We start from the raw sequence: 26,377 nt of genomic DNA on the forward strand, positions 1-26,377 counted from the left end.
TTAAAAAACACAAATGTATCATCTTACAGTTCTGAGGTTAGAAGTCTAATGTGACTCTTACGGATTAGAGTCAAGGAGTCTGAAGGGCTATGTTCCTTTTCAGAGACTCTTGGGAAGAATCTTTCTTTGCCTATTCAGGTTGTTGGCAGAATTCAGTTTCATATGATTGTAGGACTGCAGTCTGCATTTTCTTGATGGCCGTCAGCTAGGGGCTCTTCCCGCTTCCAGCGGCACCCACCTTGCTTGGCTCCTGGTCCCCTTCCTTCATCTTCAAATCTAGCAACAGTGAGTGGTGTCCCTCTCATGCGTCTAATCTCTCCTCTCCTTCTACTGTGGCATCTCTCAGCCTCTGGCCAGAAAAGTTCTCAGCTTTCAAGGGCTCATTTAACTAGATTGGGCCCACTTGATAATCCAGGGTGATCTCCTCATTTCAAGATCCCTAACCTTAATCATATCTGTAAAGTCCATTTTGCCATAGGTTTCAGGGCTTAGGATGTAGACATCTTTAGGGATCCTTATTCTGCCTACCACTATATTATAGTGTCTTAATGTCTACTATAATATATTTAACTTCCGAGAACTCTTTATTCTCTGAATGTTCTTTTTTTTTGTATAGCAAATACTTGTTTCATGTTTGGGATATCTTTACTTCTCTCTGAATATAATAATGATAGTTATTATATCAAAAGTTGTAGCAGAAAAATCTGTTTTCTTCTCCCTGTATAGTTTGTTTCCTGTAAGTTGCCTTTCTGTTGTGGTTATTTTGGTCTCTGTCTTCCATTGTGGAACACTCTGTCGGTTCATGGCTGCCTGTCCTGGACCTTAAGCAGCTGACTGGTCTCGCTGGTGCCCGGGGAAGACTCGTGGACCATGGGCTTGAGGGTAAGGTGATCTGGCTTACACAAGATCACCATTTTAGGGGTTGTTTTCTCTTGGTTTGGTCAAATTCCTGAGAGGTGGATCTTTCTATCTCCTACTTTCAGGGTATTCCAACTTTCATAGGACTGGCTATCTGCATTCTGAGAACCAAGGGAAGTTGGGGATCTCAGCATTCATGATGTGAATGGCTAATGAACTTCTCTGCTTGTGGTAGGAAATCACTCTCAAATGTACTTATTGTGCTCTAGTCAAGAGATTGGCCAGTTTCCTTCTCCAGAGAAATCACCTCAGTCTTCTGAGCAGAGCTGGGGAGGGAATTACAACCTAACTCCTTAAGTAGCCTTTCAACCAATCCTCCTGTTTTGAGCCTCACTTTCTCTCTGTATCCGCAGATACCTGGTGTTAAGTCCCGAGGTTTTTAGACGTTCTGCATTATAAATTAGGTTCTTCTTGGCTTTCCCCACTGCCAGCTTAGCAGTCAGCTTTCTCAGATCTGCCAGGTCAGTTATGATTATGCAGCCTCTTGCATTCTCTTTGTCCTCATGGGTTTTCCCCTTTTCTGTAATTTTAGTAGCATTGGGAGGAAGTAAGAATGAATGAATGTTCATTCAGACTACTGAATTGTATACTTTAAAAGGGTGAATTTTATAGTATGTGAATTATATCTCAATAAAATAAATTTTAAAAATGAATGAATGTGTGTGATATGCCATTCTTATCCCAACATATGCCTCCTAATTTTAGAGGACAGTGAGCCAGAGAAGCTTAAATGAGAAGCCCAGGATTGTGATGGTTTTTAAATGATCTCAAAGCTCACTTAAGTCAACTTTTTTTAAAAAAATAATTAATTAATTAATGTATTTTTGGCTGTGTTGGGTCTCTGTTGCTGTGCGCGGGCTTTCTCTAATTGCAGTGAGTGGGGGCTACTCTTTGTTGCAGTGGCTTCTCTTGTTGCGGAGCACAGGCTCTAGGTGCACGGGCTTCAGTAGTTGTGGCTCACAGGCTCAGTAGTTGTGGTTCGCGGGCTCTAGAGAGCAGGCTCAGCAGTTGTGGCGCACGGGCTTAGTTGCTCCGTGACATGTGGGAATCTTCCCGGACCAGGGCTCGAACCCGTGTCCCCTGCGTTGGCAGGCGAATTCTTAACCACTGCGCCACCAGGGAAGTCCCTTAAGTCAACTTTTAAGCTACTGTTCAACTGAATCCACTCAGGTTTTCTGAGTTGTATCTGGCCTTGCAGAGTTGCATTTTGGGGCAGTGGCATAGACTTTGGCTCCTCAAGCCGTGACGCTGGGCACTTGCCGTTCTAGCCTGCACCATTTCTAGAAGAGGAACATTGGTGCTCTGGAAAACTAAATACCTCTGCAAGGATGAAATGACCTGCATGTCATTGAGTCGAATGCTAGTTTTAAAATGCACATGGGCTTCCCTGGTGGCGCAGTGGTTAAGAATCTGTCTGCCAATGCAGGGGACACGGGTTCGAGCCCCGGTCCGGGAAGATCCCACATGCCATGGAGCAACTAAGCCCATGTGCCACAACTACTGAGCCTGCGCTCCAGAGCCCACGTGCCACAACTACTGAAGCCCCCGCGCCTACGGCCCGTGCTCCGCAACAAGAGAAGCCACCACAATGAGAAGCTCATGCACCACAATGAAGAGCAGCCCCTGCTTGCTGCAACTAGAGAAAGCCCATGCATAGCAACGAAGACCCAACACAGCCAAAAATAAATAAATAAAATAAAACAATTTTTTAAAAAAAGCACAAATACTGTTAATCACGTAATTATTGAATCTATACATAATTAGTGCAATTTATATCAGACAGTAGTTTTAAAGATACATGAAAATACTGAGAACAGTGATGTTTGAGGCTCCAGGAGAAAAGGGACCGTGGCTCTCCCTGCACTCCCCTCCCCACCCAGCTCCCATGATGTAATTGGATAAACACACAGAACTCAAAGTGGCTAAAAAAATACAAGGAACATTAAGTGGTCTATGGCTTTTCTTAACATAGCCAAAATCAATAACTTGAGATCTCTTCCTGTTAACATTTAGGGATTTACATGTCTAACTTCGATTAGTATTAAGTACTCTTTCCTGCCAATATCCATTTTTATGCATTTTAAAGTTGTTTATATCATATTCACAGTCAGTTTTTTACATAGCTGAGAGAATACAAGATGGCAGTAATATTTTCTAAAGCAATTAAGTGTTAATTACCTGTTATTAAATCAATATTTCTCCAAAACTTGTCCTTGATTTCTTGGCTTTCCTAACTTTCACCTAGTATATGTACCTCATTTACTTCCATAGCTCAACTATCAAGAGTCTGTCTTTCTGCTGGAATATGATCACTTTTTCAAAATTGTGGTATCATAGGCCTTTAGTGGCTTGACTAAAGAGAGCCAGAACTGCCCTTAGAAACAGTTTGGGTTGACAGAGCTAGCAAACAAAAACACAGGACTCCATTAAGAATTTCAGATAAACAATGAATAACTTTTTTTGGTATAAGTGTGTCACAAATATTGCAGGGGATAAACTTATACTAAAGAATTATTTGTTGTTTATCTGAAATTCAGATTGAACTGGGTGTCCTGTATCTTATCTGGCAATCCTAGACCCAGGCTACTGGGGAACCCCGTACGGGGCCCTGAGCTTTAGAGATCACCCACCAGTGCTTTTCCTCAGGGTAAGGAATCCTTGGCACCAAATGGACATACCCATCCATTCCTGCACCCTCTTATACACCATGCCCTGGGTGTCTGCAACCCTAGTCTACAACTACAGGTGTGACCAAGGGGTAGCTGATGGGAAAGGGTGGATCGAGATGGGATTTCTGGCTGAGGTGCCTGGGCACAGGAGCATGCCAGGCCAGCCTGACTGTAGGACAGAGTCCTAGGTAAAAAGACCAAGCCAGAAGAAAGGGCCAGGGCCTTTGTTTGTACCCTCACCCTGGGTCCACAAATGTGAGGGGTGGGCCTGCAGCGAGCCTCTGGCCATATACACATTTTGTGTGCTTTCTGCTGGCTGTCAGATGGAAAATGGGTACAACGAGGGCAGAGTGGATAGTTTCCACTTATAATGTATGTCTTCTGTTTCTAACCTCTTTAATATTTTCATTTGCTTCAATTCATCTGCTTTTTGCTACACTTTCTTTCTTTTTTTTTTTTTTTTTTTGGCCATGCCATGCAGCTTGTGGGATCTCAGTTCCCCACCCAGGGATTGAACCCCGCCCGGGCCACAGCAGTAAAAGCACCAAGTCCTAACCACTGGACTGCCAGGGAGTCCCCTTGGTACATTTTCTTGTAGAAATTTCACCAATGAATGGATATTTGAAAAAAGAAACTAAAAAAGAAAAAAAAAAAATCCACGTCACCATTAACAACAACAACCCTGCAAAGTAAACCTAGTGTCTCTCTCCTGTACTGAGCCTTTTAAAGGATGGTTCGGTTAAATGCACCCCGATGCTCAGTTTAAGTGCGAGCCATTCTCCAGAGATTCCTCGGTGTGCTAAAACATAAGCTCTATTCATTTTAGACGTAACACAGCATGGGTTGTAAGTACACCAAGTACAGATTCTATTTGTCAAGAAAAAAAATTAAGTAGAAGGAAGACACAAGAGAAAAGTAGGCTTTTGTGGAACTATTACATGCTAGGTTGTTTATAATATAAACAGTGCTTATTTAGCCTTGTAGAGAAAATTAAGTTAATATTTGTCTAAGGTTCAGGGCTGCATGAATACACCTATGCTGGTACATGCCAGGAAGGGAATTTTAAAATGGCATGTTGTATCAGTTAGGATTTTTTTGGCTCAGTGTAACAGGAAGCCAACTCCAGTGGTTTAAAAAAGTCAGGCGTTTATTTTTTCTCCCATAAGAAGCAGCTCCATGATGCCACTGAAGACCCAGGCTCTTTCTGCCTTTCTACTCTGCCAAACTTGGCTGTGGTTTTCTTCCTCATGTTTCAAGATGGCTGCTGCCCTTCTAGGATGGAAGGGGGAAGCTACAGGAAAAAAATAATATTTCCAAGTCTTTCTTTTTTTAAAATTGAAGTATAGTTGATTTACAATATTGTGTTAATTTCAGTTGTACAGCAAAGTGATTCAGCTATACATACATATATATCTTTTTCAGATTCTTTTCTGTTATAGGTTATTACAAGATATTGAATATAGTCCCCTGTGCTATACAGTAAATCCTTGTTGTTTATCTATGGTATATATAATAGTGTGTATCTGTTAATCCCATACTAATTTATCCCTTCCCCCCTTTCCCCTTTGGTAACCATAAGTTTGTTTTCTACATCTGTGAGTCTGTTTCTGTTTTGTAAATATGTTCATTTGTATTATTTTTTAGATTCCACATATAAGTGATATCATATAATATTTGTCTTTCTCTGGCTGACTTACTTCACTTAGTATGATCATCTCTAGGTCCAGCCAAGTCTTTCTTTCCGAATGATTTCTTGGAGGTTTCTTGCTCATATCTCATTGGTCATTAATGTGTTAGAGTGCCACCTCCAGCTGCAAGGGAGGTTAAAGTGGCCATGTTTCAGCTGGACATACCGCTATCCCAAATAATATTTGGGTTCTCTTAGGAAGAAAAATGGTAAAGCTGGGTATGAGGTATGCTATTAGCATCTGTATGCTATTAGCCACAGATGCGAACAAGCATATAAATTCTTCAAAACACAAGTCATTTTTCTCTCCCAACATACGCAACAGTCAGGTTCATCACTATATAGCAAGTTAAATAGATATGAATAGAATAAATCATATTTTGAACCAACACTATTTTCAAGTGCTATTTTTTTGTCCACAAGTTAGTCCATAGGTTGAGAGATTGTCTTTCCAGCCATTTATTTGAGCAGCAGCTAGTCAAAAATTCTTGACCACATTATAGAACTTCCTGCCAATGCCAACATTTACCTTACTGGTACATTTAAAAGGTCATTTAAAAGAAAAAAAGCTATCATTGCACCTCTTTGTTACAAACACTGGATTATTAGTAGATACAATGTACCTCTTTTTAAATTTAAACCTGAAAGCTAAACTTACAATATTGACTAAATGCATGGCATAATTAAAGCAATGAAACCATGACTCAAATGATCCTTGACCTCCTGAAGCTCATAAGCTGCTAGGTTATGACCTAGTAGGGCTGTGAAACAGATAAACCTATAGCTGTAGCAGGCTGGCCTGGGAGATGAGTCCCAGGGGTGAGTGCCTCAGGAGAGAAGCCAAGTGCAGTGGGAGTAGGAGCAATCAAAGAGGAGAGGTCTCAATAGATTGAGATAAACAGAATAAACCTCACGAGAAGACGCTGTCAATGCAGGTGGGAAAGAGAAACACTTACTTGCAGCGCAATGGACAGAAAACATGGAGTTGCTTCAGGTAACTACTGCTAATTAAAAAACATACTAACAAAAGCCTAGCGTGTGTGAAGTAGTAGGCGACGCTGCGGGCTGAAGGCCAAGCCAGAGTCTCCACGTAGCACAAAAAGAAGCTTGCCTTACTCGTAGCCGCAGACAGCTTAGGAAACTGGGTTACCACCTTAGAACTATGTGGTAATCAAAGTGACTTCACGGAAGATGAGAAACTGCAGAACACTTTGGAAATAGAGTGCTAATGCTAATAACGAAAAGTGTTATTACAGGAACTTCAAACTGTCCGTTGATCAATGGACATGAAGCCTCCAATTATATTTTCAAAAGATCCCTGTTGATAATTCTACCCTTTGGTTAACTTAATTCATTTCCAACATTTCATTTAATTCATCTCAGCGTGTTGTCCTTAATCCTGCACTCAAAACAGATTTTATTACATGAAAATCTTCCTAATTTGCCACCTAAAACCCTGCAATCTCTATTAAAAGACAGGACCACATGGTTTTTCGAGAGATTCTTTGCAATTTTCGCCTCTTGCTTGCTCCGGACCTAGTCTGGCAGATAGCATAGGGTATTATTTCGGGAGTAGGGGAACATGAAGAATATAAGGGAAAAAGAGCCACTGGCATGGCGAAAGAACCTTCCTGTTTTTGCCACTCAATAAGTACAGAAGAGTAGGTGCTCGCGGAGGCAAAGAAAGGGAATCTTCAGTGCCCCCGAGGAAACTTCTGATATGATAAATAACTTGAGGGTGGGACGTAAACGCCATCCCGGTCCCCAAGCGGTCCCCACGCAGCCTCCAAGGTGACGCCGAGCCTTCGCCCTCCCCCTCTTCCCTCTTCCTCTGGGGCGAGTTCCTGCCTGAGCCCAGCCGGCACTCCCCGCCCGCCCTTCCGTCCTTCGGTCCGTTCCCCCTCCCGCGCCGACGCGGCGGAGCACACCCGCCGGCGGGGTCAGGTGATTGGGTGACGCCCCGGCGAAGCGCTCCCGACCGCACGCGGGCGGCGCCACCGCGCTCTACGCCTCCAGGGGGAGGGGACTTCCCGGGAGCCGCCGGCGGAGGACGGGAGGAGCGCGGCGGGCGGGCGGGCCGAGCGGGGACTCGCTGCCGGCGGGCGGGAGACATGGATCGCGGCGAGCAAGGTGAGGGCGCGGACGCCACCGGCACGGCGCCTCCGGCATGGGCGCGGGGTCCGGCGCGGCGTTGGGGTCCGAGTCGGGGTCCGGCGCGGCGCGCGGCCTGGCGCCGGAGCAGGTGCAGAGCCTTCGGTGCCTGCGCCGCGAGTTGCATCCACCGATCCGGATCCGGCGTCCTGGTGGGGCCCTGCTGCAGGGAGCGGCGCTGGCGGCCGGAGAGGGCGGATGGGGCCGCGCGTGTGTGCGAGTGTATTAGAGAGAAACGGAGCAAAAAGAAAAAGAGAGAAGGTTCTGGGAGGCGACGGAGGGCTGGCGCCAGGCTTACCGAGCCGGGGCTGCAGATCGAGATGCGCTTTGGCAGAAAACAGTACCCAGGGAGTCCTGTTCAGCTCGCTCTTGTGACCGGTGGAAACTGAGGGACAGAGGACAGTGGGTTGTTTCTCTCCGCAAGATGGGAACGTGAAGTCCTCCCCACCCGCATGTGAAGACTTTCTGCCCTCTTCTCCTTAACGTGGTTAGGATTTTGGGTGGCGTTTGAGCCCCTGGCGATGGTTTTGGATGCAAACATTTAACATCCCCCAATTGTGGAGTAGTGTCTATGGGTTTATTTGGAGGCGGGTAGTTTTTCATAGCAAGGGTCCTCTTTTACCCATCAAGGTGAAACCCCCCAACACAAAATCCCTAATCTGATTACTCTAGCTTTGGATGCATGTTTCTGAAAATAGTGTATCAAGTGAAATTGCCTCCAGTTGAGTCATTGTCTAAGAGAGATGTGGCAGTAGTAGGGCAAGGTTTTCAGATTTAAGCATTGCCACATCCTAGAGATCTTTGCTGATAATAACCCACTAACCATAACACAGATTCGTGGCACGCTTTTAAAAAGATATATAGACGCTAAAAAAAAAAAAAAGAAAAAGAAAAAGAGTAACGATACTAAGATAAATTTTAGGAAGTGGGGGATAGGAATTATTACTATTTTGAGTTCTAATACAACAGTTTTCATTAATTTTTTTTTTTACCCTCCAGTATTTACTTTCATGCATGTGAGTTTTTGTTGAAATAAAACCATATTCCATATATACTCTTTTGTGTTTTACTTCTGATAAGTTGTAAGATAGAATCTTTGGAGCCTTCCAACCCTTCCTTTCTCCCCACCCCTCAAATTAATCTCACACCTGACATCTGAGTGTGTATATTATAAACATTTTATACAATATATATTTTTTTAGTGTCAGTTCTTTTCTTTTTTAACATCTTTATTGGAGTATAATTGCTTCACAATGTTGTGCTAGTTTCCGCTGCACAACAAAGTGAATCAGCCATATGCATTCATATATCCCCATATCCCCTCTCTCTTGCATCTCCCTCCCACCCTCCCTATCCCACCCCTCTAGGTGGTCACAAAGCAATGAGCTGATCTCCCTGTGCTATGCAGCTGCTTCCCACTAGCTATACAATATGTAATATATAGTGCATATGTAATACACTATATATACACTTGCACACATATTGTCTAGATTTTATACGTCTTGAGGTTAGAAGCATATACTTCATCTTTGTCCACGGTTGGGTAGCCTGGTGATTTGCACATGGTAGGTATTTAAATGTTTGAGTCAAAAAGCCCCTCACAGGTCTTACATGTATTGTTAGGAGGAGGCCTAGGGGCCACCAAATAAGCCAGCATTTTTTTATCTGGATTTTAATGGGGGCAATGAGGGTGTCAAACATGTGAACATTTGTATGTCTTACGTTGTCATATTTAACATAATGATGTTTTTAGAATACATAACTCTATGTGGTACTTGTCAAAGTGGACAAAGCTGTGTTTGACTTAGGTGAATGGAGTGACTAATTTTTTTTAGATTTTGTATTCTAGTTTGGCTGGTAAGAGTCACAACCATTAGTACTTCTGTAATAGTCCAATTTGCTGGTGCACTTTGTGTGTTTTGTTTTTTTAAAAAATTTATTTATTTATTTATTTTTGGCTGAGTTGGGTCTTTGTTGCTGGGTGCAGGCTCTCTAGTTGCGGTGAGCGGGGGCTACTCTTCGTTGTGGTGCGTGGGCTTCTCGTTGCAGTGGCTTGTCTTGTTATAGAGCACAGGCTGTAGGCGCGCAGGCTTCAGTAGTTGTGGCACATGGGCTCAGTAGTTGTGGCTCACGGGCTCTAGAGTGCAGGCTCAGTAGTTGTGGCGCACTGGCTTAGTTGCTCCACGGCATGTGGGATCTTCCCGGACCAGGGCTCGAACCCATGTCCCCTGCATTGACAGGTGGATTCTTAACCACTGCGCCACAAGGGAAGCCCCTTTGTGTGGTTTCTGTAGGACTAGTTTTTTTTTTCTGTGTGTGTGTGTGTCTAAGACATATTTAATAAATCTCTTGGTTTATAAGAAGAGTCTTTTTCCGTCTCTAATTTTCAGATGTTTTCTTTGGTCAGGATATTTGTTAGTCATGTCATTCCTTGCGTTTAATTGTCATTCTTGGATGGGTAGGGAAATCCATCCTCTTAAAGTGGAGAGTCTGGAGACTTGGCTCTAAACAAAAGACGAGCCACACGCCTGGGCAAGGTCAGCTGACTCACCGCACAGCTTTGCTATCTTAGAACCACATGGCCTTTCCTTATACTTTTGCTTCCTCTGCCTGTCTCCTTTGCCTTTTCATTTTTATGTTCCCACAGCACATAGTAGGTGTTCAGAAATGTGTGTTGACTGCCTCAGATGAAAGGGAAAATTGCCCAAGAGCAAATACCTTCAGGTTCCTGTAACCTCCGATGTCCCTCTAAGTTGGTCATTTGCTTCCCACTTCCTCCTGTACTTTTTTTCCTCTGTGTTTTAAAGAAGCAGAAGTCTGGTTGGGTGGAGAAAGTTGCTGATAAAGCTGCATTGGGCGTAGAGGGTAAGTTTACCCGTCAGGTCTTTGAAATAGTAGAGGGGATGGCTCAGTCATCAGCGATTCCATAGACTCCTGGCTGAGACTGAGAAGGAAGAACCTGAGTTTGTAAACCTGCAGGTTCACCAGCAAAGTATGTTGGCTGAAAGAACGTTTATAAATACCCCTGTGATTGTCTCTTGAATTTGTGATTTTTTTCAAAGTATCTAAAACCAAATGAGAACATTTTAGAATTTGTTTAACTTACTTTTTTGGTATGTGTGGAGTTTGTTGTGTTTGTCCCTTAAAAAAAAAAAAAAACCTCTAGATGCAAAATTAAATGCCCTACCTCTTGTCTTAAATACATGGCTCTGTTGAATTGTCTCCTTATCCCTTCCTTCTTATGAAGTTGTCAAAATGTATCCTTTGCTACTGATTTTTAACAGAGCTATGAAGTTTTAAAATGAGCAGTTTACCTTTGTTTTCAACCCTGTATTCTGAATGCTTTTTAGTATCAGCCTGAGATTCTGTTTCTCCTGTCCTCTATTATACCCAGACTTTGTATACAATACTCTACTTATATTGAGAGCAGTCAACATCAAATGATTTAAAATCTACCGTAAACCACATATTGCCTCTCAGGAGTTACTATGCGTTCAGCCCAGCAAAGCACACTTAAGGTGTGTGCCATTTCCCACTTTGAAAGTGCAATGCGGCCGGCTAGCTAGAGAATACATTGTGGAAAAAATCTCCTGACTGCCTTTTATGGGGCTGAATAGATAATTGTACTCGAGGACTCTCTTATGTTAGTAATAACTTGTCGTTTAGCACCATTATATTGAAGTGACAGTCACCTAGCCACTAAGCATTTTATCTGTGTTTGAATTAAAACACTACCACCACCAAAGCTTTATATTTTAAGGGGGTGAGGGAAGGCTGCTGGGGCCGAAACAACTGGGGGGGGGGGAGAAAGCTGCAAGGAAACCGTGACACAATAATAGGTTACTATAATTTCAGCATGGCAATTATGCCTTAGAAATAACAGAAAGGTAAGGTGTCGCTTATTTATAGGTAACACAAACATAGGGATAAATGGATAACAGTTTTGAGGGTCTGCTCACAAATCTGTGGGTGTGACCCACCCAGGTTCTTGGTGTCTTTGGGCAAGTCTCACTTTCCATATGCTGCTAATGTCTGTTAGCTCCCATTCACTTCCTGCATTTATTTTTATGTAGCAGCCTGCTGAGTCCCTAGGGAAAAGCTGAGTGGTAAGAGGGGTTGTGATCCTTCAGAAAGATCTCAAAACGGCATAATCTATGTACACAATAAAAACAAATACATTCACGCTTCCAAACAAAAAAGAACACCCGAATCTCCTGAACTTCTGTGCTGCTGGTCCATTTGTTGGAGGCTCACATTATTTTATTTTCCTTGTGGAGTTAATTATTTCTGTTTTAATTGTTGACTGTTGTAAAAATCTCTCTTCTGAGACTCTCCCAAGTTTTATTTAAACTGAGTGGGTACCAGCTGTCCAGAAACCATAATCTTAGCAGTGTGTTTTTATTAGAAAAGTGTCCAAGGGATCAAGGGATTTAATGTTTAGTGGAAGTTAAAAAAACATTTGAATTAAAAATACTTCTTCGTAACCGAGAGTAATTGTCCACTTTAGAAAAGTCAGAAAATACAGATGGAGAAAAAGAAGATAAAATTACCTATAATCCTAGTCTGGAAAATCACTGTTAGCGTATTGGTTTATATCCATCCATATATCTATCCTTTTAAACAAATCACAAAATAATCTCCTATTGACTATTTCATCTTATATCTTGCCTCCCTCCCTTTTTAAACTCAATATATTTTTAAAATACCCTTCTCCAGCATCATTTTGACTAATGTGACCAGGTAATTAATGCACATGATACAGCATTCAGAATGACTAAAAGGTTGCAAAATGTAAATCTCCCTTCCACTCCTGTCTCCCAGGTTATTTCCCTTGTGTAGTGATGTCACCATTATTAACAGTTTCTTCTCCATCCATCCAGAGAGATTCTACTTATATAGGTGTACACACACGTATTTAAGTACTATATATGTATGTGTGTGTATTATATAAGCTGTAGCATGCAAATTATTTAGCATCTAACTTCTTTCACTTAAATACAATGTATATTTTAGAGATCATTGAAGGTAATGTTATATAGAGCTGTTTCATTTTCAGGGCTATTTGTAGATGTCTATTTGTAGATGTACCATGTTATGTACCATAACAGGTAATGTTTAACTTGTTCCCTATTGATGGACATTTAGGTTTCCCCTAATATTTTGCTATGAAAGCAAAGCTGCAGCAAATAAATCTGTATGCAAGTTATTTGATAAATGTGCCAGTATGTCTGTAGGAAGAATTCTTAGAAGAATGTGACTGTTCAATTTTGATGTGCTAAATTCCGCTCCATAGAAGTGGTGCCAGTTATACTCTACCAGCAATGTGTGAGCATCTGCTTCCCTCCATCGTGCACCCAGGGTGTTGTCACACTTTTTCATCTTTGCTTATCTTGTAGGGGAAAAGGAGTTTCTCAGTATATGTTTTCTTATATATTTTTCTTAATATGAAGGCGGTTGTACTTCTTTTGATATGTTTGAGATCTATATTGCATTTTCTGTGACATGTCTGATCATATACTTTGCCAATTATTCTTTTGTTTTATCTTTTTCTTCTTGACTTATAGAATGTAGCCCTCTGTCCATGACATGAATTGCTAATATATTTTTTCCTAGTTTGTCATTCCTTTTTTGACTTTCTGGTGATTTTTTCCAAGCAGAAATACTAATTGATGGTGGTTTTCATTTATAGCTTCTAGCTCTTGAATCATTCCTAGAAATGCTATTCTCACTTTGAGTTTATGTTTTTATTTTTTGCAGTTAAATCTTTCATCCATCTGGAGATTATTTTGATTAAAAAATGTGAGTTGTGAATCTTAACCGCCCCCCAGCCCCTCAGCTGGCTACTCAGTTGTCCAATACCATTCACTGACTAATGGATCTTTCCTTTACTAATTTGAAATACTACTGTTGTCAGTACTAAAGTCCTGTATTATTTTCTTTCCCCTTGATCTGTCTGTTCATTCCCAGCAACTAAACTGTTTAAATTATTGTAGCTTCATAATATGTAAAAATGTCTGGAAGGGCTAGTCTCTCCTGTTCACTCTGTTTTTCTTCTTATTGCTAGAGTTTTTCCTAGCTATTCTTGCCAGATTTTATTTCCAAATGAACATTAGAATCAACTTGTCTGGATGCAGATTCAATAGAAATCCGTTCGGTATAACTTTCTTCCCTCCCGTTGCTCTCCCTCTCTCCCCCCGTTTCCCTTTCTCTTTCTTTTATTAGACCTGGTTTTTTTCTTTATTGAATGTCCCAGTATATGTTCATCATAGTCATACTATACATAATATATATATAGTTTTGTATTGTATTTTGGATACTATTAGATAATCAGAATTTTAACATGTCATTTAAAAAAGTATCTCCAAACTATATTTTTTGATGACTGTACCCTTTCAGCATTTGATGTTTATTTAACTGTTTCTTTGCTGGAATATAGATTGCTTTTCATTTTAGCTATTATAATACTTTAAAGAGAAATTGTTTTAAGATAAACTTCCTGAGACAGGACAAAGGATGTGAGTATGTTTAGGCCTTTCATGCCTGTTGCTAAATTGCTTTCTGGAAAACATAATTGTTACTGCTTTTTTTATTGTAGTAAAAAATGCATGACATAAAATATATTATCTTAGCTATATTTAAGTGTACAGGAAAGTATTGTTAACTATATGTACCTTATTGTATAAGAAATCTCTAGAACTTTTTCATTTTGATGACTGAAACCATGGACCCATTGAGCAACACACATTTCTCTCTCCCCACAGCCCCTGGTAACCACCATTTTCTTTTCTGTTTCTATGAGTTTGATTACTTCACCTACATCATTAAAGTGGAATCATGCAGTATTTGTCTTCTTGTGACTGACTTATTTCACTTAGCATAGTGTTTTCAAGATTCATCCATGTTGTTGCATATTGTGGGGTGTCTATCTTTTTAGAGGCTGTATAATTTTCCAGTATATATGTATGCCCCATTTTCTTTATCATACTTTATTTTCTTTATTCATCCTTCAGTGGGCATTCAGAGGTTGCTTCCACCTCTTGGCTTTTGTGAGCATGGGTGTGCAAATACTCTTTGAGTCCTGTTTTCCATTCTTTTGGGTATATACTGTAGGAAAGGAAAATTTATTTCCCCTACCCTTCTGGGTTCTTTGGCTGGTCTAATAATCAAATTAACATAGGACAGATTAACAGGTGAAAAACAAATTTAGTTACATATGTACGGGGGTTTTACAAGAATATGAGACCCACAGGCATTCAGGGAATTGAGACTTATATGACATTCTGAGTTACGGAGAAGGGGGTAGGGTTCTGGGTCTTCAAAGAGAAGGAAGACAATTCACAGGAAGATGGGAAGAGCAAGGGTTTGGTAAACAAATGTTTGCCATGCCACGCAGGACAGTGGGATCCAGGGAGGACTTTGATCTCTAGGCCCAGTTGAGCTGCCCCCAGCTCACCACACCTCACCTGTACTCTTTGTAATTATCTCTTGTGATAGTTCCCTTCCCGGACTAGACCCTCTATCTAAATTCTTTTAGGCAGGTAAGGGAGAGGTAAAAGTTTTTCCTGAATCTGCTGGGTCTTGAATGCCTTCAGCTCAAAATAGTCCACATGCCAAAGTGGTATGTTTGAGGGAGACTTGTTCTGAACCCCTTCAATACCCAGAAATAAAATTACTGGTATATGTGGTAGTTGTATTTCTAGGTTGTTTTTTTTTTTTTTCTTTTGGCAAACTTCTGTACTGTTTTCCATAGTGGCTGAATGGCTGTACCATTTTACATTCCTACCAACAGTTATTTTAAAGGGAAGAGGGAAGGTTGTAGGGGCCAAAAAACTGAAGAGAGAGGGAGCCTGCATGGGTTCTAATTTTTCCACATCCTCAGCTACACTTTTCATTTTCTCGTTTTGATAGTGGCCTACCTAACTGGTCTGAGATAATATCTCATTGTGGTTATGATTTGCATTTTCCTGATGATTAGTGATGTTGAGCATCTTTTCATGTGCTTGTTGCCCATTTGTATGTCTTCTTTGGAGAAATGTCTATTCAAGTCCTTTGCCCATTTTATGTTTGGATTATTATTATTATTAATATTTTTGTCAAGTTGTAGGAGTTGTTTATGTATTCTGGATACTTAGCCCTAATGAGATATATGGTTTGCAGATGTTTTTCTCCCATTCTGTAAATTGCCTTTTCACTCTTGGTTGTTTCCTTTTCTGCAAGATGTCATTGCCCTTAAAAAAAAAAAAAAAAAAAGAATTATAAAGCTTATAGGTAAAAAAATGCCATCTCTTTTCATTTAAAATTCTTCCACTTGCTAGAAAGGCTGTAGATGATATTAGCCATTTGTGTTCCCCTTTTGAGATTGTTTGCTCCTTCATTTTAAAATTGGGATCTTAGTGCCTTCTTTCACCCTCACCCCACTCCCCTGTTCATATTAAACCTTTGTGTTTTGTGGCAAGTATTTATTTTTTCTATTTTTATTTTTATTTTGGTTATGTTGGATCTTTTATGTTATTTTTACAAAGAAAAGACATTATTAAGAGCAGATATTTTCTCGGTGACAGTTTATAGAGTAAGTTGCGTGGCTCTGAGTTGCTTTCAATACTTCCTTCTCTGTGTCTTTGTGTCTTCTGATGCTTTTGTAATCAATACTAAAAGTAGTGTCTTTAGGCAAGACTAGTAATTTACATGCCTTGGCTTATAGGCATGGTGAATGTGTTTCATGTTACAGCTATGCAAATGTAAATGTCAGTTTAAAAACGATGTAAGACATGACCTTATAAAGTTTCAGATTGAGAATTAACAGGGTTAAACGTCACCCTTTGTATTTTGAGCTTTGTTGGAGGCATTGTGGTGTGGAAAAGGAGCTTATGGTGCAATCAGTAGGGCTGTAGGAATAAAGATAGTAGTTTATCCACCCCACTAGGATCTATACTTGGCTAGAAGTGAAGTGTCAGTAGGAGAATGTTCTTAACGTTTGTATTCCCAGCTCTCAGTTGAGTGTGTGTGTAGTAGGTACTCCATAAATATTTGTCCTATTGCACATACATTCATTAGAAAGATTTCTAACATACATAAAATCAGATGGGATTAGATAGAAGAGGTTAAGAATTAAGGAAAGATAATTGTTTGGCAGGGAGACAAGAATACATGTTCCAAATGTGCTTATAGTTTTATATATAATCACTGAAAATCTGGTCTGTAAATAGAAGCCAAATTGGTACTTTACTTCCCAAGTATATATGTAAGAGTGTGTGTGTATACATTTGCAGATAGAGGAGGAGACAGTGCTGATTAAATTTTTATTCTCCAAAGGATGTCGGATGTAGTGCTCAGTAAATACTTTCATAAATATGTTTTCTATACTGTTTTATTGAGGGTAGTTATTTGATGCTAATGTATCCTGAACTTAGGAGGCAAGGATGGTGTCAGTACATTTTAGAAGTTTTCTTTGAATGCAGTTGAGAAGGGTAACGGGGTTGCTCACAGTGGTGGAAAGGGTTTGCTACTAGTTAACCAGAAGAAAAATTACGTAAAGAGGGAAAAATGCAAATATTTTGGCTGGCTGGGGCATTTTAGCAAAGTGATGACCAACTTTCCATTTTGGTACATACTGAGTATATCACTTCCGGTGTATCACTTTATTAGTAATCAGAATGGTGATGATGATGATGATGATGATTCCATCTGGTTTTTGCAGAACTCTTTCTAATTTTTCTTCATATTATTTCATTTCACTCTTTCAGTGCTGCAGGGTGGTAGAACGGGTATCATTTTCATTTCACACATGAGGAAACAAGCTGAGTGACCATGACTTCCCATTCTTACTCTACTAGGTGTGGAGAGTTTTACAAAAACTTGGTCGCACACCTGTTGTCTCTAAGAGAGTAACCTAGTGGCCAAGAACAATTTAAACTACATTTGCAAACAGTTTAAAGGACTGGGGACACTAAGTACTTTTTAGAAATGTTTCCTTCCAGCTAATTAAAACAAAATTGGAATCTGAAGGGACACCACTTCAGGCCCTGCATTATAATGACCTAAGTTTTCCAACTGGGGTTTTACTGGGTCACATTTAGTAATACCACTACTACCACTAATGCCAGCAACAACATCTGCTGGGTGTTTTCTATATACCAGGTCTGTTCTAAATGCTTTTTTTTTTTTCATTTTGAAAATCTTTATAACAAACCTGTGAGCCACACTCATAATATCCTTGCTTTACCAACTGAAGAAACAAAATATGAAAGAATGAAGTAATGAGACTTCCCTGGTGGTGCAGTGGTTAAGAATTGGCCTGCCAATGCAGGGGACACAGGCTCGAGCCCTGGTCCAGGAAGATCCCACATGCCGCGGAGCAACTAAGCCCGTGCGCCACAACTACTGAGCCAGCACTCTAGAGCCCACAAGCCACAACTACTGAAGCCCGTGCGCCTAGAGCCCATGCTCTGCAACAAGAGAAGCCACCGCAATGAGAAGCCCGTGCACTGAAGCGAAGAGTAGCCCCCGCTCAATGCAATTAGAGAAAGCCCACCCGCAGCAACAAAGACCCAACACAGCCATAAATAAATAAATAAATAAATAAATAAATTTATTAAAAAAAAATGAAGTAATAACTTCTCCAAGGGCACATAGCTTGATGCAGACAGAGCTGGGTTTTAAATCTGAAATATTTGGCCATATAGTTCATGTCCTTATGCAACATATTATACTACCTAAAAGTTCTATATCATCTCCCTTTTCCTTTCAAAGGTGATCAAAAGGGTGCCATGCTATGGTAGCTACCATGGGAAGGGAACGCTAGGACTTGTATCTACACCAGACTATGACCATGTGTCTGTCCTCGTGCACCAGAACTAATTGTAAACGTTCAGGGCAAAGAATGCTGGACCTGAAGTTACGTCTGGGTTCAAAATTAGGCTTCATCACTTTTTGGTGATGAGACATTGGATCAGTCACTCAACCTCTTTGAGGCTGATAATACCTCAACTATTTGCAAAAATTGAGTAAAAATCTGTGACTAGCACTGGACTTCAATAGATACTGATTCTGAAACGGAATGTTAGCATTTCTGTAAGATGCTAATTCAGTGGTTCCGCATTCAAATTAAACATTTCATTTATTTATAGACAATTATGATATGATGCCTGCCCTCAGGCTCACAGGCCAGGCTGGAGAAACACACAAAGAACTTGGTCCCTGTAGTCAAGTGGAGGTTGTAAGGGCTGCATGACCAGCTGAGGAGAAAGTGAGCAGCTCCGGCTGGTCATCAGGAGAGGAGTCTCCTAGCAGGTGACCTTTGAACTTGGACTTGAAGGCGAAGTAGGTGAGAGAAGGAAGGGTGAGGACGGGAATTTGGGAAGAAGGTTCAGCATGTGCGGAGGTGCAGAGGCATGAAAGGGCAAAAAGGTGCTGGTGATCCTCAGAAATTCCTTGTGGCTGGAGTTCTGGGCGGTCACTAGGGGTGTGTGAGCACTCTTGTGTACTGGGATCAGGAATCAGGACTCTGTTCTGATAGGCAGGTGGTAGGTGGGTGGGAGTTTAGTTTTAGAATAGCATTTTGCCAGCTGCACAGAAGGTACTAGCAAAGCAGGCAGGGGGTATCACTGTGTTCCACGCCAGAGGTGGTGGTGCTGGATTCCCGAGGGATCTTTGGGTAGAGCAAGTCAGATGTGAGGGGAGGGGATCTGAAAATAAAAAGGAGCAGACAAGGGCTTTCAGATCACATGGAACAGGAAAGAGAGCAGAGGCAGGCAGAAGAAAGGGAATTCCATTTGGAGTGTGTTACATCTGAGGTCTGTTCTGTTTATCCAAAGCTGCATAACAGACCACCCCAAAACCTAGTGGTTTAAAACCGTAGCATTTTTTTTATGGTCACAGATCTGTCATTTGGGCAGGGCTTGGTGGGGACAACTTGTCTCTGCTCCACTCAGCTCAGCTGGGAGGCTTGTAGCATGAGGCTGGGCTCATCCAAAGGCTCACTCACTGCACGACACAAAGGCGGCTGTACTGGGGAGATGCCAGCAGCTGGGGCTCCTCGGGCACCTGACTCAATCCCCATGGTCTCTGGTGAAAACAGCATGACCTGTCTGAGGACAGTGATTTGCTTGCCTGTGTTGAGTACTGTTTTTAGTTGGAGACCATGTTCTTGACCCAGCAGCATACAGCCTCAGTATGCCTGGGCTTCTTATGTGTTACCCCAGGGCCCCCAACCTGCGGGTCCTAAGAGAGAGGCAGGCAGAGGCTGTGTGGCTTTGTGTGACCTAGCCTTGAAGTCACGTGGCATCACTTCCTCCTCATTCTGTTAGAAATGCGTCACAAAGACTGGCCGAGATTCAAGGAGAGGGGAATTAGACTCCATTTTTGGTGGGAAGAGTGTGCGCACGATAAATGTGTGCACATGTTTTAAAACCACCACCAGGTCCTTGTGGGATGTTGGTGTGGATGGTTTCATGGGTGAACTGTGGATCTTGAAGAGAAGGAGCTGGGACAACCTAAATGTCCATTGACAGAGGAAAGGATAAAGAAGATGTGGTACATATATACAGTGGAATACTACTCAGCCATAAAAAAGAATGAAATAGTGCCATTTGCAGCAACATGGATACAACTAGAGATTTTCATACTGAGTGAAGTAAGTCAGACAGAGAAAGACAAATATCATATGATATCACTTATATGTGGAATCTGAAATATGGCACAAATGAACCTATCTATGAGACGGAAACAATCATGGACATAGAGAACAGACTTGTGGTTGCCAAGGGGGAGGGAGGGAAGAAGAGGGATAGACTGGGAGTTTGTGGCTGGTAGGTGCAAAGTATTACGTTTAGAAAGGATAAACAGCAGGGTCCTACTGTATAGCACAGGGAACTATATTCAATATCCTGTGATAAACCATAACGGAAAAGAATAGAAAAAAAGAATGTCTCTGTGTGTATAACTGAGTCACTTTGCTGTACAGCTGAGATTGCCACAACATGGTAAATCAACTACACTTTAATAACAAAAATTTAAAAATAAAGAAGGAACTGGGCAGGAGAGCAAGGTTTGGGAGACTTGTGATCATTTGAAGCTATTAACTATTAGTGTATTACTTACATATTAGCACATGTGATATTTGAAGCTATTAAGTTGCTGAGATGGCCCAGGAACAAAAGTAGAACAGAACATGGAATCTGAAGATTTCAGGGCAGGGAGAGAGGAAGGTTCAGGAATAGGGAGTTTAACTTTCAAAGGCCCTGGAGAGGCCAGGCAGTTCGAGGGGGGACAGTAGATATTGGCTTTGGTGATGAGGGCCAGTCATGGGTAATGCTGAGAGATTCAAGCTCCAAGGGTTGGGAGGGGGCTGAGGAGAAGGGAGAGGGCAGAACCCATGGATTTGGGGCCTGTGAGAATGGTCAAATGTGGTAAAAAAAAAAAAAAAGAAACCCCACAAATTGAGAGACTGCTCTTTCAAGAAGCAAGGTGGTGTTTTAAAGGGAAATTTGGATTTCATCGGTGATTTCCTTGCCTGCACTGAGTGTAGCTTTTTGTTTTCATACGCAGAGAGGGTGCTCGTTTGATCTCTGTGTATGTTTGTAAAATGAGAGAAGAAAGCGAGGCAAGGGAGAATAACTGGATTTGCTATTCCTGTACATGTCACTGGTTTTAGTTAAGATGCTTTTAATGCAAAATGTATTTTAATAGTCCCGTCCTGGAGTTTGACCTTCAAGGCGCTCAAGTCTGTAAGCAGTAATTCACTTTAATGTGTAAGAGCCTTGCGGAGAATAGGTATTTATTAAATATCTGCAAAACGAAAACATTATACATTCTCTGGGTGGTATGAGAGCCAGAGAAGCAATTTAGCCTTGAGGTGACATTATAGCCAAATCATAGTAAAGCTGTGATGTTTTTTTAAACCAGTGATTTCTCAGGGCAAACCTGAAGTTGTGAGCGCGCCCTTTTCATCGTGGAACGTCTCGGCTGCGGGGCTGATTTATGCAGCGTCTGAATTTGTCAAATAGCCTCTCGAGAAATGATTTTCCCTCCAGAGAGGCAGTACCCCCACTGGAAAGTCAGCCAGCTGTTCTCCTTGGGTCACGGCTGACCTTTCAGTCGGTTCTCCTGGTGGTTTTTCAGTGGGTGGCTACCTTTCACTGCTTCAGGAATTCAATGAAGATTTTGACTAACAGTAAAGATAACATGACAGCTTTCTCTTGATTTAGGGGCTTTTATTTTTCCCAGAATTACAATCTCTTCCCGAACTTCCTTCCTCTTTTTAGCCCTGAGAAGAGACTCCAGTCCTGGGAGTCTTGCTGCCCTGCAGGTGGCCTCTGGCTGGGGCTGTGGTCACTACCCATGAAGGTCTGATGACATTGTCCTAGTCTGATTATTCTCTTCACAATGGCACCTGTAGCTGTTAAATTTGAAATGCTGTGACCTCTGGTGAAACAACCAACTTTTCAAAGTGTACTAGGTCCCCAGTGTTCATGGAATCGTTACTTGCAGTTGGCAAGGTATGGAAGCAACCTAAGTGTCCATCAGCAGATGAATGGATAAAGAAGACGTGTATATATACAATGGAATGCTACTCAGCCATGAAAAAGAATGAAAATTTGCCATTTGTAGCAACATGGATGGACTTGGAGGGCATTATGCTAAGTGAAATAAGGCAGACAGAGAAAGATATATGTATGATATCAATTATATGTGGAATCTAAAAAATACAACAAACTAGTGAGTAAAGCAAAAAAGAAGCAGACTCACACAGATATAGAGAACAAACTAGTGGTTACCACTGGGGAGAGGGAATAGGAGAGAGGCAATGTAGGGATAAGGGAAAAAAAGGTTATTACGGGATTATATGAAATCATGTGTGTGAAAATTTTTTTTTTTTAAAAATAGTAATCTTTTATTTATTTATTTATTTATTTATTTATTTTTAATTTTTGCCTGTGTTGGGTCTTCGTTTCTGTGCGAGGACTTTCTCCAGTTGCGGCGAGCGGGGGCCACTCTTCATCGCGGTGCGCGGGCCTCTCACTATTGCGGCCTCTCTTGTTGCGGAGCACAGGCTCCAGACGCGCAGGCTCAGTAGTTGTGGCTCACGGGCCTAGTTGCTCTGCGGCATGTGGGATCTTCCCAGACCAGGGCTCGAACCCGTGTCCCCTGCATTGGCAGGCAGATTCTCAACCACTGCGCCACCAAGGAAGCCCTGTGTGAAACTTTTGAAAGTTGTAAAACACTATAGAATTTAAAGAATCTTTCATTCAATATAAAAAACAGAGGAACAAAGTGCACTAGGTCACTTTGATAATTCCCTAAAATCCAAAGTGATGCATAAACCTCAGATCCCACGTCAGTCTGTCCGTTCCCCTCAGTTTGGGTTTGTGCACGGTTGTTTCTTTCAGTTTTCTGTTCTCCATCTTTGCTTTTCCTTTCTCCTTCCCTTAGCCTTTCTCTCTTTTCCCGTCTTTTTACTCCACCTAATTTCCATTTTCTTTCTCTTTTTTAATCTTTCCTCATTTGGGGACATAAAATGGAACTCAGGAGTTTTGTTGCTTTTGTTCTTTTTGTTTTGCTTTTACTTAAGGGATTTCATGGATTTATTCAATATGTTTTATGTTTCCTATTAGTATTAATTTTTTTTTTCTTTAGGAATAAAAAACCCCCCTGAAAAGAGATTTCCTAGTTTGTTCATTTATTATTAATTAATTTCATTGCTATTGTGAAGCGAATTTAGGTCTTCTCTCTCTCTCCCTACCCCCCCTCCCTTTTTTGGTGTGTGTATAATGATTCAAAGCTTAGAAAAAAATATTTCAAGTTATTAATTGGGAATTTTCAAAAATTATACTGTAATGGTTGAACTATTTGGGTTTCTCTGTGTGAATCCTGGGCAAAGGTAGAGACACTTAGAGGCCATATCATTTTTAAAACTTATTAGCACCCCTATGTTCATAGCAGTACTCTTCACAATAGCCAAGACATGGAAACAAACTAAATGTCCATTGACAGATGAATGGATAAAGAAGATGTGGTATATATACACAATGGAATATTACTCAGCCAGAAAAAAGAATGAAATAATGCCCTTTGCAGCAACATGGATGGACTTAGAGATTATCATACTAAGTGAAGTCAGAGAAAGACAAAAATCATGTGATTATCACTTATATGTGAAATCTAGAATATGACACAAATGAACTTATCCATGAAACAGAAACCGACTCACAGACATAGAGGACAAACTTATGGTTACCAAAGAGGAAAGGGGGTGAGGGAGGGATAAATTAGGAGTTTGGGATTAGCAGATGCAAACTATTATATATAGGATAGATAAACAACAAGGTCCTGTTGTATAAGCACAGGGAACTATATTCAATATCCTGTGATTAACCATAACGGAAAAGAATATGAAAAAGAATGTATATATATGTATAACTGAATAACTTTGCTGTATAGTAGAAAATAACACAGCATGGTAAATCAACTATACTTCAATAAAATAAATTTAAAAAAATAAAGGAATTGAGGGAAGTGGTTAGTTGCAGTTCTAATTAGGTGCTGTCCCAGGAGGTGGGCCTCTGTCATACTGTCACTTCCACCTCGGACTCTGGACACGTTGGCAACCAACAGATGCTCCAGCTTCCTGAGCTGAGGGAGAGGTTGCTGGATGGGTGGCCCCTTCCACCTGGGCTCCTGGTGCTGTCACCGGCACTTGCCTGGGGAGAGCGTCAGGAATCTCCCCTGCTGACTCTCCTTCTTCTGACCAAGATGCCTGTCTGCCCAGCCACCCTTTTGCTTTTCAATTTTATTTATTTATTTATTTATTTAATTTATTTTTGGCTGCGTTGGGTCTTCGTTGCTGCACGCGGGCTTTCTCTAGTTGCGGTGAGCAGGGGCTACTCTTCGTTGTGGTGCCCGGGCTTCTCATTGTGGTGGCTTCTCTTGTTGTGGAGCGCGGGCTCTAGGCACTGCGGGCTTCAGTAGTTGTGGCACGTGGGCTTCAGTAGTTGTGGCTCACGGGCTCTAGAGCGCAGCCTCAGTAGTTGTGGCGCATGGGCTCAGTAGCTGTGGCGCACGGGCTTAGTTGCTCCGCGGCATGTGGGATCTTCCCGGACCAGGGCTCGAACCCGTGTCCCCTGCATTGACAGGTGGATTCTTAACCACTGGGCCACCAGGGAAGCCCCCTCACCCTTTTGCTTTTGACAGTGAAATGCCATTGGGGGGATGTTTTTATGTGTGTTCATTTTCCCATTAATACCAGTACATCGCACCCATAGTTTCCACACTGAACAAGAGAAAAATGTTGTTGTGTCCTTCTCAGCGTGTCCTGCCACAGAGAGCATGGCAATTCTGCTCGTCTTTTCTTTAGAGTTTGGAAAAGGTGAATGAAAGGGTGCAGAGGGCAAGATGGGGATGGTTTTGGTCTTTCAGCTTTGGAAAAATGTGAAGTTCTTAGTTGTTTTCAACCAGTACTGTGTGCAAAAAAAGGGAATTTTATGTGGTGATGGTGCTAAGACATTTATTCGGTGCATCCTGGGTCCTGGCTCCAGCCAAGCAGTGGTGGGCAGCGAATGCCTTATTTGACACTCTCATCGGCTCTGGGCAGATGTACTCTTTCTCTTCCATTTTCCTGATGAAGGGCTTTGACGTGTAGGGGGCTTAAAAGAGCTCCCTAAGATCGTGTAGTTTATCTGCAATATTTTACCGCCTCTCAGTCAGGTAGAGAGATCTTATTTTAAGTGAATTTGTTATATACATAGATTTACCTCAGTGGAGCTGATTTACTTAGTAATACCAAGTCTCAAATGTAAGGAATCTTGCCTGTGAATCATTGCAGGAACCACGGATGAGTGAAATGTTTTGATGCCAGTATGGCAAAATCCTTGGGACTGCAAATCAAATGCAGTCTCGAGATGGCTGTTGTGGACCGAAGGTGATGATGGAGGTGGAAGAGCTGGGAGGGAAATGTCTCCTCAGCCCTGCCCAGCTGCCTCAGGGAACCTTGGCTCCCTTTGAGGACTTTGTTTTTCCTACTGAGGCAGCACACCTCTGCTTATTCCAGTGGGAAACAATGGGTAGCCCACCACCTCCACCCGGGGCAGTCCCATCGGCTCTTTTTGTTTGTTTGTTTTTTGGAAGCAACTATGGCCATCGTTAACTTCCTTCAGTTACTGGGCATTGTGTCGTTAAAGCAGCTGCACTTAACATATTTAGTATTTTTATATGCTTTGCAGTAATTCTTTATCATTTTGGGGGGCATAGGTTAAACATAATTTTAGTGGAGAAGCAAAGCAATAAAACATTTCTTTTTCAAAGATATTACATAATTATAGACTGTAATAAAACATTGCTTTTAATAAAGAACCTAGTGATCCCTATAATCTTAAGCACTCCTCTCCCACGTTTATCTGTTCGTGTGTAAGCATCATTCTGTCTTTGAATATACATGTTAATTAAAGGACAGATATACTAATGGAAACAAACATGTTCTAATGAAAGTACAAACCAAGGTGCAGGCCTTATTTTCTTTATTCAGTCATATTTGTCCCCTCTGCCCTCCTCCCCCCTGCCCTGCACACACCCTGTCGAGTCAGGGTTCAGGCTCTTAATCATAAGCGTTTACTTGAAACACAGGCTGCTGCTTTGGCAGGCCTTCAGGAGGTGTTTTCCTCGGTTCAAAGGGAACCCGAGACTTGCTTGTGCCTGACTTCTTTCACGTAAGAGATCTGCTTTAAAGCTGGCTTTGCCAGGCACAGTTTTGAGTCTTCCATGCAGGGGGCATTTCGGTGGGGGTGGGTGTCGAGGAGGACGGGTGTTTTCACAGCAGCGTTGTGGACCTCCTCTGGGAACTGCAGCTGTCCTGGGTCACCCATCCGAGCTCGGACGGCTCATTTCTGCGCACGCGGTTCTGTCATTTACTGTGGTGGGCGGACCTGGCTCCTCCAGCCTCCCCTGAGGATATGGCTGGCCC

At 41.7% G+C, this 26,377-nt stretch overlaps 1 protein-coding gene across 1 annotated transcript in view; it reads left to right on the forward strand.

Annotated features, from left to right (window-relative positions):
• Window positions 1-7,142: 7,142 nt before the first annotated feature.
• TPD52 (tumor protein D52) overlaps window positions 7,143-26,377 on the forward strand; it is a 123,403-nt gene continuing 104,168 nt past the window's right edge. Inside the window, exon 1 of the mRNA XM_059901303.1 lies at window positions 7,143-7,404. Within this exon, the coding sequence (XP_059757286.1) occupies window positions 7,386-7,404 (19 nt within the window). The 5' untranslated portion in view covers window positions 7,143-7,385. The remainder of the gene's footprint in view (window positions 7,405-26,377) is intronic.

The sequence above is a fragment of the Balaenoptera ricei genome, chromosome 17 (assembly GCF_028023285.1).
Source record: "Balaenoptera ricei isolate mBalRic1 chromosome 17, mBalRic1.hap2, whole genome shotgun sequence".
NCBI lineage: Eukaryota > Metazoa > Chordata > Mammalia > Artiodactyla > Balaenopteridae > Balaenoptera > Balaenoptera ricei.